The sequence below is a fragment of the Manis javanica genome, chromosome 2, assembly GCF_040802235.1.
Source record: "Manis javanica isolate MJ-LG chromosome 2, MJ_LKY, whole genome shotgun sequence".
NCBI lineage: Eukaryota > Metazoa > Chordata > Mammalia > Pholidota > Manidae > Manis > Manis javanica.
Window position 1 is genome coordinate 205,430,149 of NC_133157.1, and position 12,240 is coordinate 205,442,388.

The 12,240-nt window shown below is 36.5% G+C and overlaps 2 protein-coding genes across 5 annotated transcripts in view; one reads left to right on the forward strand and one right to left on the reverse strand.

Moving 5' to 3' along the window:
• Nucleotides 1-12,240, reverse strand: part of LOC118969742 (uncharacterized) — a 203,064-nt gene that overhangs the window by 128,015 nt on the left and 62,809 nt on the right. The window lies entirely within an intron of this gene.
• The window catches only part of LOC140848098 (serine/threonine-protein kinase TAO1-like), a 70,538-nt gene that overhangs the window by 35,499 nt on the left and 22,799 nt on the right, over nt 1-12,240 (forward strand). The window contains exons 11-12 of the mRNA XM_073230380.1: nt 1,469-1,669; nt 5,150-5,386. Of these exons, the coding sequence (XP_073086481.1) occupies nt 1,469-1,669; nt 5,150-5,386 (438 nt within the window). The remainder of the gene's footprint in view (nt 1-1,468; nt 1,670-5,149; nt 5,387-12,240) is intronic.

Here is a 12,240-nt window from a genome sequence, read left to right on the forward strand (position 1 = left end):
CCATTGTCCTTCTCTTGTTTATTGTATAAACCTCTCCCCCAGTGCCTTTAGTGTAATGTTTGATATATGTTTATTAAAGTGGAAATTTCTTGCTTTTTTAAAAATAAGTAAATAAATAAATAAAATAAACATGTGACTTAGCTAAATTTATCCTGGGGGAAAAAAATTACCAAGCATTCTTATTCTGTTAGTAAGAACACTTCATTCTTTTCAGTTGTGTATAGGGATTCATTTCCCTACATGGTTCTAAAATACTCATTTTATAGGTGAGGAAAGTAATGCTCAGAGTGGTTAACTAACTTACTGTACAAGCATATGGGTTCGGATTCATATATTACTCTTGAGACCAAGTTGTTTCCATGTTGCCATGTTTCCAAATTTGCAGTAGAAATGTTACAGAACTTCCTCAAAGGAAAATATAAAGCTTATGATTTGTGGAGCTATCTTTTTTAGTCTAAGTATTTTCTGTTTTCTTCTTTGCTCATGTCCCAATGCCAAAGCTTTGATTCTTTTTTATTGCTTTCTATTGAGAAAGATCCCTGCATTCTGAAAACAGGAGTAGTAGTTACTTTTCTTTTTAATAACACTACATAATTAATCAACTATAAAATAGAAAACTTTCTTACATACAATTTTGGTATTTTTGATACTGTTTTTTACTTCTAAGAGTAGTCACTAGAAAATTGGGGCTATTTTAGGTATATGAAATGCTTTAGTAAAGTGAAATTAATAAAATTCTAATGTCATTAAACATTAGAATAACAGCAACTTTTTAAGGCTGTGGATGTAAGAAAAGATCCTCCATATACCATGGGTCTGTATTTATTATTCTGCATATCTTAAAGAGGTTTGGTATGGTAAGATTATAATATTGGTGCCCAAATACCAAAGCTTGCTGGGTTTCTTGGGAAGAACAGTCTTCCAATTATGATTAAATATATATACAATATTTAATTTTACATAAAAATAGATAGGAATTAATATTAAATTACTTAGTGGAAGAAATTTAGGCTAAAGACTACATTCTGAGAAGAAAAGAAATATGAAAGGCTTCAATACAAAATAACTAAAAGGGATGTTTATACGATTAAAAAAAAGGTTGGGGTTTGTTTTCACCATTGGAAGCATTGAGAAATGAGCGGCATCTCTGTGTATACCCCATGAGATGTGTAGGAGAAATGGATTTCAAGGTAATGTCAAAAATTTTAGAGAGAAGACTACACTTTGGAAATAACTCTGATTAACTTTTTCACAGACTTGGTTTGGCTTTTTGGTATTTACTAGTTGGTCACATTTTTAATCTGTCAACTAACAACTGATAAACTTTCTGGTCTTGGCAAATACAAGGAATTTCTCAAAATAGACCACTAACATTCTGAAGACTGTGTGTGCCAAGCGGTGTGCTAGGTGCTAATAATAAAAAATTCAGGAGATAAAGATACTTGAGTCTAATACTCTTTTCCCTCAGGACCAAGATCACGGTGTTGGACAGACAGCAGTGCACAATATTGGAAGTCATCAGTCTATTCCCTGTATGTCCAACAGGACCAGGAGTCAAAGTGGTAGGGTTAACATTCTTCAGGATGCCTCAGAAAGCAAGGATGAGCTACACGTGATGGAGCGAATCGAAACAATTATGACTAATAATTCTGCCATCCGTTCAAGACCTGTGAGTATTTGGATTTCAGTGAAAAAAATTTCACCTTTGGTAACTAATTTTCCTAGTCTGGTTAGTTTAAGAGTTTGGGGTTTTTTTCCTTTGATGTATCAGAAGTTTGGAACATAATTTAGGCAACTTATTTTAAAATGGCAAAAGGCTTTTTAATTCCCAGTTTAATGTCTGCATTTAGGAAACATGTTTTGAGAATGCAAAAAGAATATTTAAAAAATCTTACAATAAATAAATAAATAAATACCATATAATGTATTATTTGAAGTTACTTAGATGAAAACGAAGGTATTTTAAAATTGTAAGTATACAACATGATATTAGTGATAATGGTTGCCTTTGGGATGTGGAGAAAGGTTTAAGGTGGGTGATAATGAAAAGTGATTTTTGCATTTTCCGTAATGTTTACATTTTAAAAATAACACTGGGTGTAATTGTAGAAAATTACAACTTCTCAGTTTGGGAAATGTGGATGTTTGTACACTTTCACATGTAAGATTTTAAATTTTCTTGAAAACATTGGAAGGTCAGGTAACTCCTTTTCACAATTGATAGGAATGCTTCCTTTTTAACTTCACTGCTTTCAGTATCACCAATACTAGGCACAATAGCTAAAAGATGGAAACAACCCAAGTGTTCATCAATACATGAATGGATAAACAAACCATAGTGTATGTGTATACACACACACACACACACACACACACACACACACACACACACACAATGGAATATTATTCAGCTGTGAAAAGGAACGGTGTTCTAATATATGCTACAATGTTAGTGAACCTTGAAAAAATACTAAATGATATAAGTCAGACACAAAAGGAAAAATATTATTAGAATTCCACTTATACGAAATATCTAAAATACGCAAATTCATAGAAAGTAGATTAGAGGTTGCTATGGGCAAGTGGAAGATGAAATCAATACTTTTATTTTTTATTTTATCATTTTGGTGTCATTAATGTATAATTACATGAGCAACACTATGGTTACTAGACTCCCCCTATTACCAAGTCCCCACCACATACCCCAGCACAGTCACTGTCCATCAGCATACTAAGATGCTACAAACATGTATATGTCTTTGAACATGATGTTTTAATTTCTGTGACAAATACATAGGATAAAATGGCTGAGTCATAGGGCATATGTATGTTTGACTTTCATAAGAAAGATACAGGTATTTTATCTCAGATATGTCCTGCAAATATTTTTTCTCCGTCTGTGATAAATTAAAATTTTTAGTTTTAAAATCCAATTCAAACAACCCACTAAAAATGAGTAAAGGCCATGAAAAAGCTAAAAGCTTTTCCTCTAAAATCAGGAATAAGACAGGGATGCCTACTTACAACACTTTTATTCAACAGAGTATTGGAAGTCCTAGCTACATTATCAGGCAAGAAAAAGAAATAAAAGGCACCCACACTAGTAAGGAAGAAGTGAAATTGTCATTGTTTGGAGATGACCTGATACTACATAAAAAAGCCCTAAAGACTCCACCAAAAACCTATTCAAATTATTATATAAACCACACCCCAATTTTAAAAAAGGTGTTAAAGACTTGAATAGACACTTATCCAGAGAATATATACAAATGGCCAACAGCACATGAAAAAATACTCAATATAATTAGTCATTAGGGAAACGCAAATCAAAACTACAATGAGTACCACCTTACAGCCACTAGGATGGCCGGCTATTTTGTTGTTGTTGTTGGTAAGGTATCATTGATATACAATCTTATGAAGGTTTCACATGAGCAACACTGGTTACTACATTCACCCATACTATTGAGTTCCCACCTAACACCCCATTGAAGTCACTGTCCATCAGCATAGTAAGATGCTATAGAATCACTGCTTGTCTTCTCTGTGCTATTACTGCCTTCCCCGTCTCCCCCTCTACACTATGTGTACTAATCATAATGCCCCTTAGTCCTCTTCTCCCTCCCTTCCCACCCACCCTTCCCACCCCTTTCCCTTTGGTAACTGCTAGTTCCTTCTTGGACTCTGTGAGTCTGCTGCTGTTTTGTTACATGGCTAGCTATTAAAAGAGAAAAACAAAAACAAAGATGGAAAATAACAACTAGGGAGCACGTGGAGAAATTGGAACTCCTGCTGTATACTGCTACTAAAAATGTAAAATGTCAGCTGCTGTGGTAAACAGTTGATGGTTTCTCAAAAAGTTAAACATAGCATTGCCCCATGACTCAGCAATTCTACTTCTAGATATATACCCAAAACAATTGAAAGCAGGTAAACGAATGCATATACACAAATGTTCATAAAAGCAATATTCACAATAGTCAAAAGGTGGAAACAACACAGAGGTCCAGTGACAAATAAATAGATAAACAAATGAGGGTATGTGCATACAGTGGAATATTATTCAGCTATAAAAAGAAACGAAGTAGTGTTACATCCTATACAATATGGATGAACCTTGGAAACATGCTAGGTGAAAGAAGCCATACACAACAGGTCACATGTTATATGAAACATCCAAAATAGGTAAATCCATAGACAGAAAATAGATTGGTGGTTACCAGAAGGGGAGATTAGGGAGCAACTGCTTAAAACATACACGGTTTTCTTCTGAAGTATTATATATGTTTTGTATCCAGATACAGGCAGTCTTGAAGAACATCATGAATATACTAAATATTACTGAATTGTTTACTTTAAATGATTAATCATACATTATGTGAATTTTGTCTCTAAGAATCCAGTTTGTACATTTTTTTCTTTACAATGGGGCAGTGGTTGCAGAATATCATGAATATACTAAATGCTACTGAATTGTTCACTTTAAATGATTAATCTTACATTATCTGAATTTTGCCTCTATTCCAGAATCCAGTTTGTACATTTTTTTCATTATACTCAGTGTTTTTTCTGTCATACCCAAGAAATATTTGCTGACCCCAAGGTCATGACAATATTCTGTGTTATCCTCTGCTCCATGATTCTGGATTTTAGGTTTAGGTCTAGTGACTCTTTTCAAATTAATTTCTGTGTATAGCATGATTAAGGATTTATTTATTTTGAATACAGAGAACCAGTTGTTAAAGCAGGATTTATTAAAAACACTTTCCTTTCCTCTTTGAATTAACTTGACATTTTGGTAGCAAACCAATTGACTGAATATATGTGGGTCTGTTTCCAGATTTTACTGTGTTCCTTTGCTCTATTCAGCCTGTCCTTATACCAATACCACACTGTTTTGATTACTGAAGTTTACATCTACCAACTTTTCATACCTCCTCAAAACTTTGGCTATCCCAGGTCCTTTACATTCCCACTTAAATTTTAGAACCAGCTAGCTTGTCTGCTTTTTCAGATAAAATTTTATTAGAAGCTGTTGAGTGGGATCTCCTACATGAGTTACCCACTTAGTTGATAGTAGACTGGTCTAAGATGGTTTTGAAATAAAAAAGTTATGCTTTAATTCATTCTTTCCTCTCCATTGTTGTAGGATACAAGGGAAATGCCAGAACATGAGCAGGAAAGTCAGCTCAGAGAACAAATGTCTGGCTGTAAGAGAATGACACAGCAACATCAGAAACAGCTCATGAATCTGGAAAAAAAGTTAAAGGCTAAGATGGATGAGCATCGCCTCAGATTTGAGAAAGACCTTGAAACTCAGCATAACACCTTTGCTGCAAAAATGAAGAAGCTTCTCAAGAAACATCAGGTGGCAGTGGAAAAAGAGGTAGCTGACCAGTATTACTAATGTGTTTATTCTCCCTTGTGACGATTTCAGAATTAACCAAGATGGCATTGTGATGTTAGGGTATCTGTTCCCCAGAACCAGCAAGTCAATTGGGGAAAGGGAGAAATATTTATATAATAGGTAAAATATCAAGTGCTGAGTCGATATGGAATTATTTCCTGATAACTTGACAGTTTTATCATGTAACAGTGTTTAAAGTCAGGTAGATCAGATTGAAGATGACGATCTGAGAGGTGAGACAGAGGCCTCCTCCCAAAGCCACATATAATATGAAAATATTGTTAATGCAACTAACCTTAAAAGATCAACAGGAAAGAAGGCAGCACAAGACTGCTTACACCTGGAGAAAAGAACAGACCTCAAAAAATGTAACATACCAAAGCCATGATCTGGAGGTACCCACGCTCTTCTCCCACCCCAGCTCACTGGAAGAAGGAAGAGAAATGGAGTGGAGACGGGGTGGAGGCCTAGGACCGCTGAACACCCAGCCCTGGAGATGTGCTGTGGGAGCAAGATCCTATATTGCATGGTGCTCAAGATTAGTGGGGTTGGAAAGCTAAGACAGGAGGAATAGTTGGACAGACTGAGATTCCAGCTGTTGTGGAAAATGGATTCACATCCAGCTGCTCTGGGACAAAAGAAAGGCAGACAGTATGAGAGACTTCCTAACAGTGAGAGGGCTACTAAATGGGCAAGGATTGCACAGGGCTTGCAACTCAGAAGAAAGGACCAGTAGACAAAATTGTCCAGATGCACTCTGCGCACCAGGTTGGGAACTTTTCAAGAACTTCAGGTGCTCCATCCCCCTGGCTGGCTACACAGCTCCGAAGCCTTCCGCCATGATATGCAGCCTGCTGCACCTTCCAGCAGGTTGGCACTGGCTTACAAACCAGCTGCCCCTGCCCTGGTGTCAGTCCATCCAGAGGGAGGTCCTGCCTACAGCAGCTATAAATGCAAGGCATAGAGGGTTACACCTGTGTGCTCAGCTGACTAGTCTGGCTGTGGAGAGATGCAGGGTAGGCGGGAAGCAGGAAACAGCTCTTCCCAACCCCCAGTCACCAGTGTCGCTCTGGTGAGACCCTGACATCACTCCATCGGCTAAGTAACTCCAGGGAGTATGCCTTCAGGGTCCTAGAGGGTGTCACATACAAAATATGAAGTGCCAAAGGAACCTGGTTCAAACCAAAGTCCCCAAAACACCAGAAAAGAGGTCAAGTGAAAATGGACTCATCAATCTTCCTAAAAGAGATTTTTCAAAAATCATAAACACATCCATGTAGGTACAGAAAAATACTCAAGAATGCAGGAATGAATCCAGAACAGAGATCCATTCATTACAGAATACAATGTGGGGATTTAAAAGCAGATTAGATATGGTGGAGGAGACCATAAATGAAAAAAATTTGAAGAAGAGGAATGCAAAGAAGCTGAGGCACAGAAAAAAGATCTCTAGGAATGAAAGAATATTGAGAGAACTGTGTGACAATTCCAACCGGAGCAATATTCATATTACAGGGGTATCAGAAGAAGAAGAAAGAGGAAAAGGGAAAGTGTCTTTGAGGAGGTAATTGCTGAAAACTTCCCCAATCTTGGGAAGGAGATAGTCTCTCAGGTCATTGAGGTGCACAGATCTCCCAACACAAGGGATCCAAGGAAGACAACACCAAAACATATAATAATTAAAATGGCAAAGATCAAGGATAAGGACAAAATATTAAAAGAAGCTAGAGAGAGAGAAAAGATCACATACAGAGGAAAACCCATCAGGCTATCATCAGACTTCTCAGCAGAAAACATACAGGCCAGAAAGGAGTGGCAGGATATATTTAATGCAATGAAGCAGAAGCAAGAATACACTACCTGGCAAGATTATCATTTAACATTGAAGGAGAGATCAAACAATTTCAAAATAAGCAAAAGCTGCGAGTATTTACCTCCCACAAACTGTCTCTGCAGTGTATCTTGAATGGACTGCTATAGATGGAAGTGTTCCTAAAGCTAAATAGCAGTTACCAGAGGTAATAAAACCACATTAAAGAAAGCAGAACAATTAATTACTAAGCAAATGCAAAATTAAATCAGCTATCCCAAAGTAGCTTAAGGGATAGACAAAGAGTACAGAATATGATACTTAATATATAAACAATGGAGGAGGAAGAAAAAGGAGGAGAAAAAAAAAGAATCTTTAGATTTTGTTTGTAATAGTACACTAAGTGAGCATAGACTCTTAGATAGTAAGGAAGTTTCCCTTGAACCTTTGGTAACCATGAATGTAAAACCTGCAGTGGCAATAAGTACATACCTATTGATAATCACCCTAAATGTAAATGGACTGAATGTACCAATCAAAAGACACAGGGCAATAGAATGGATAAAAAAGCAAGACCTGTCTTTATGCCACTTAAAAGAGACTCACCTCAAACCCAAAGACATACACAGACTAAAAGTGAAGGGATGGAAAAAGATATTTCATGAAAACAATAGGGAGTAAAAAGCAGGAGTTACAGTACTTGTATCAGAGAAAGTAGACTTCAAAACAAAGAAAGCCACCAGAGCAAAGGAGGACATTACATAATGGTAAAGGGGTCAGTCCAACAAGAGGATATAACCATTATAAATATCTATGCACCCAACACAGGAGCACCTACATATGTGAAACAAATACTAACAGAATTAAAAGAGGAAATAGAATGCAATGCATTCATTTTAGGAGACTTCAACACACCACTCACTCCAAAGTACAGATCAACCAGACAGAGAATAAGTAAGGAAACAGAGGCACTGAACAACACATCAGAACAGATGGACCTAACAGATATCTACAGAATGCTCCACCCAAAAGCCGCAGGATACACATTCTTCTCAGGTGCACATGGAACATTTTCAAGAATAGATTATATACTAGACTACAAAAAAGAACATCAGTAAATACAAAAATATTGAAGTTGAACCAACCAGCCTCTCAGACCACAAAGGTATGAAACTAGAAATAAGTTACTTAAAGAAAATGAAAAGACCCACAAACCCATGGAGGCTTAACAACATGCTCCTAAATAATCAATGGATCAATGACCAAATAAAAACAGATCAAGCAATGCAAAATCTGTGGGATGCAGCTAGGGCTGTGCTAAGAGTGAAGTATATGGCAATACAGGCCTGCCTCAGGAAAGAAGAAAAATCCGATATGAACAGTCTAAACTCACAATTAATAAAACTAGAAAAAGCAGAACAAATGAGGCCCAAAGTCAGTAGAAGAGGGACATAATAAAGATTAGAGCAGGCTTAAATAAAATCCAGAAGAATAAAACAATAGAATCAATGAGAGCAGGAGCTGGTTCTTTGAGAAAATAAGCAAAATAGAAAAAACCCTAGGCAGACTTATCAAGAAAAAAAGAGTGTCTAGAAATGAGAAAGAAAAAATCAGTATGGGCACTACGGAAATACAAAGAATTATTAGAGAATACAGTGAAAAATTGTATGCTGAAAAACTTGATAACCCAGAAGGAATGAACAACTTTCAAGAAAAGTACAACCTTCCTTGGCAGACCCTGAAGGGAACAGAAAATCTGAACAGATCAATTACCTCAAGCAAAACTGAATTGGTAATAAAAATCTACCTAAAATTAAAACTCTTGGACCAGATGGCTTCACTGCTGAATTTTATCAGACATTTAGTGAAGACTTAATACCCATCCTCCTTAAAGCTTTCCAAAAAGTAGACAAGGAGGGAATACTTCCACCCTCATTCTATGAGGCCAGCATCACTCTAATTCTAAAATTAGGCAAATACACCACAAAAAAAGAAAATTATAGACCAATATCTCTGGTGAACATAGACGCAAAAACACTCAACAAAATCATAGTAAAAAATATATCAAACAGATCGTCTATCATGATCAAGTACAATTTATTCCAAGGATGAAAGGATGGTACAACATTTTGAAATCCATCAGCATCATCCACCACATTAACTAAAATAAGGACAAAAAGCACATGATCATCTCCACAGAAGCAGAAAAAGCACTCGACAAAATTCAACATCCATTCATGGTAAAAACATACCAACAAACTGAGTATAGAGGGCAAGTACCTCAACATAGTAAAGGCCATATATGACAAGACCATAGCCAACATCATACTTAACAGTGAGAAGCTGAAAGCTTTTCCTCTAAGTGGGGAACAAGAGAAGGATGCCCACTGTTTCCACTTTTCTTCAACATAGTACTGGTGGTCCCAGCCACAGCAATCAGACAACACAAAGAAATAAAAGGCATCCAGATTGGTAAAGAAGAAGTTAAACTGTCACTGTTTGCAGATGACATGATATTATACATAAAAAATCTTAAGGAATCCACCCCTAAACTACTAGTACTAAGAACTGAATTTAGCGAAGTGGCAGAATACAAAATTAATACACAGAAATCTCTTGCATTCCTAAACACTAATGATGAACTAGCAGAAAGAGAAATCAGGAAAACAATTCCATTCCCAACTGCATCAAAAAGAATAAAATGCCTAGGGAGAAACCTAATGAAGGAAGTGAAAGACCTTTGCACTGAAAACTACAAGACATTTATGAAAAAGAAGATACTAATAAATGGAAATAACATCCCTTGCTCATGGATAGGAAGAATTAATATTGTCAAAATGACCATCCTGCCTGAACCAATCTACCGATTCAGTGCAATCCCTATCAAAATGCCAACAGCATTTTTCAGTGAACTAGATCAAATAGTTCTAAAATTCATATGGAATCACGGAAGACCCCAAATAGCCAAAGCAATCATGAGAAGGAAAAATAAAGCAGGGGGTGGATTATGTTCCCCAACTTCAACCTCTACTGCAAAGGTAATTTGGTACTGGCACAAGAAAAGACCCAAAGACCAATAGAACAGGCTAGGGATCCCAGATATAAACCCAAGCAAATGTGTTTAATTAATATACAATAATGGAGCCATGGTCATATAATGGGGAAATGACAGTGTCTTCAACAACTGGTGTTGGCAAAACTGGACCGCTACATGCAAGAGAATGAAATTGGATTATTGTCTAACCCCATACACAAAAGTAAACTTGAAATGGATCAAAGACCTGAATGTAAGTCATGAAACCATAAAACTCTTAGAAGATAACATATGCAAAATCTCTTGAATATAAACATGAGCAACTTTTTCCTGGATGCATCTCCTTGGGCAAGGGAAACAAAAGCAAAAATGAACAAATGGGACTACATCAAGCTTCTGTACAGCAAAAGACACCATCAGCAGAACAAAAAGGCATCCTACAGTATGGGAGACTATATTTGTAAACAACATATCCGGCAAGTGATTAACATTCAAAATATGTAAAGCGTTCACATGCCTCAACACCCAAAAAGCAAATAACCCAATTAAAAAATAGTCACAGGATATGAACAGACGCTTCTCCAAAGAAGAAATTCAGATGGCCAAGAGGCACTTGAAAAGATGTTCCATATCACTAATTATCAGGGAAATGCAAATTAAAAGCACAATGAGATATCACCTCATACCATTTAGCATGGCCAACATCGAAAAGACTAGGAACAACAGATGGTGGCTAGAATGCAGAGGAAGGGGATCCCTCCTACACTGCCAGTGGAAATGTAAACTAGTTCAACCATTGTGGATAGCTATATGGAGGTTCCTCAAAAAACTAAAAATAGAAATTCCATTTGACCCGCGAATTCCACTCCTAGGAATTTACCCAGAGAAAAAAGTTGTGAGATATAAGAAGACATATACACCCTATGTTTATCACAGCACTATTTACAATAGTCAAGATATGGAAGCAACCTAAGTTTCCCTCAGTAGATGGATGGATAAAGAAGAAGTGGTACATATGCACAATGGAATACTATTCAGCCATAAGAAAGAAACAAATCCTACCATTTGCAGCAACATGGATGTAGCTAGACAGTATTATGCTCAGTGAAATAAGTTAGGGAGAGAAACACAAGTACCAAATTATTTCTCATATTTGTGGAGTATAACAATGAAGCAAAACTGAAGGAACAAAGCAGCAGACTCACAAACTCTAAGAAGGGGAGGGGTGCGGGAGGACGGTTGAGGAGGGAGGGAGAAGGGCATTGAGGGCTATTACGATCAGTATACATGGTGTGGGGGTGATCATGGGGAAGACAGTGTCGCACAGAAAAGACATGTAGTGATGTGGCATCTTACAACACCGATGGGCAGTGACTGCAATGGGGTATGGGGGGAACTCAATGATATATGTGGATGAATGTAGTAATCACATTATTTTTCATTTGAAACCGTCATAAGAGTGTATATCAGTGAAAGCTTAATGAAAAATAAAGTCATTAAGTATTCTGTTCTAGGCCTTGGGTACTTTGGTTATCTGAGAAGTTTGATAAATCAGTTAGTAGGTGATTTAGGTGTCAAAAAACATTCATCATTCTCTATGTACTTTTTGGAAACCTTAAATTTTTAGTAGCATTTTTATATCAGAAGAATTGAAGAGTACTGTTATATACAGAGAATGTTAAATTAAGAGGAATTAAGAGGGTTTCAGATTCAGATTTAACCCATTTGTTTACTACAAATAAGTATCATTCTACTGTATGATAAAGGTGCATTTTTTAGGAGTCTTTTGTGAAAACTGGTTTCTAATTTCCCAGGTATCCCATTAGTTTCAACTTATTTTGATAATCACAGTTGTCAAATAAAATGTAAACTTCTCAGTAAATTTACACCATATCTTAAAATATGTCTGGCTAGTCTGCCCTGGGGCATTTATAGCTCAAAAAAAAGAAGAATCACTCTCTCACAGGAACAGAGAATTTAGCAAAATAA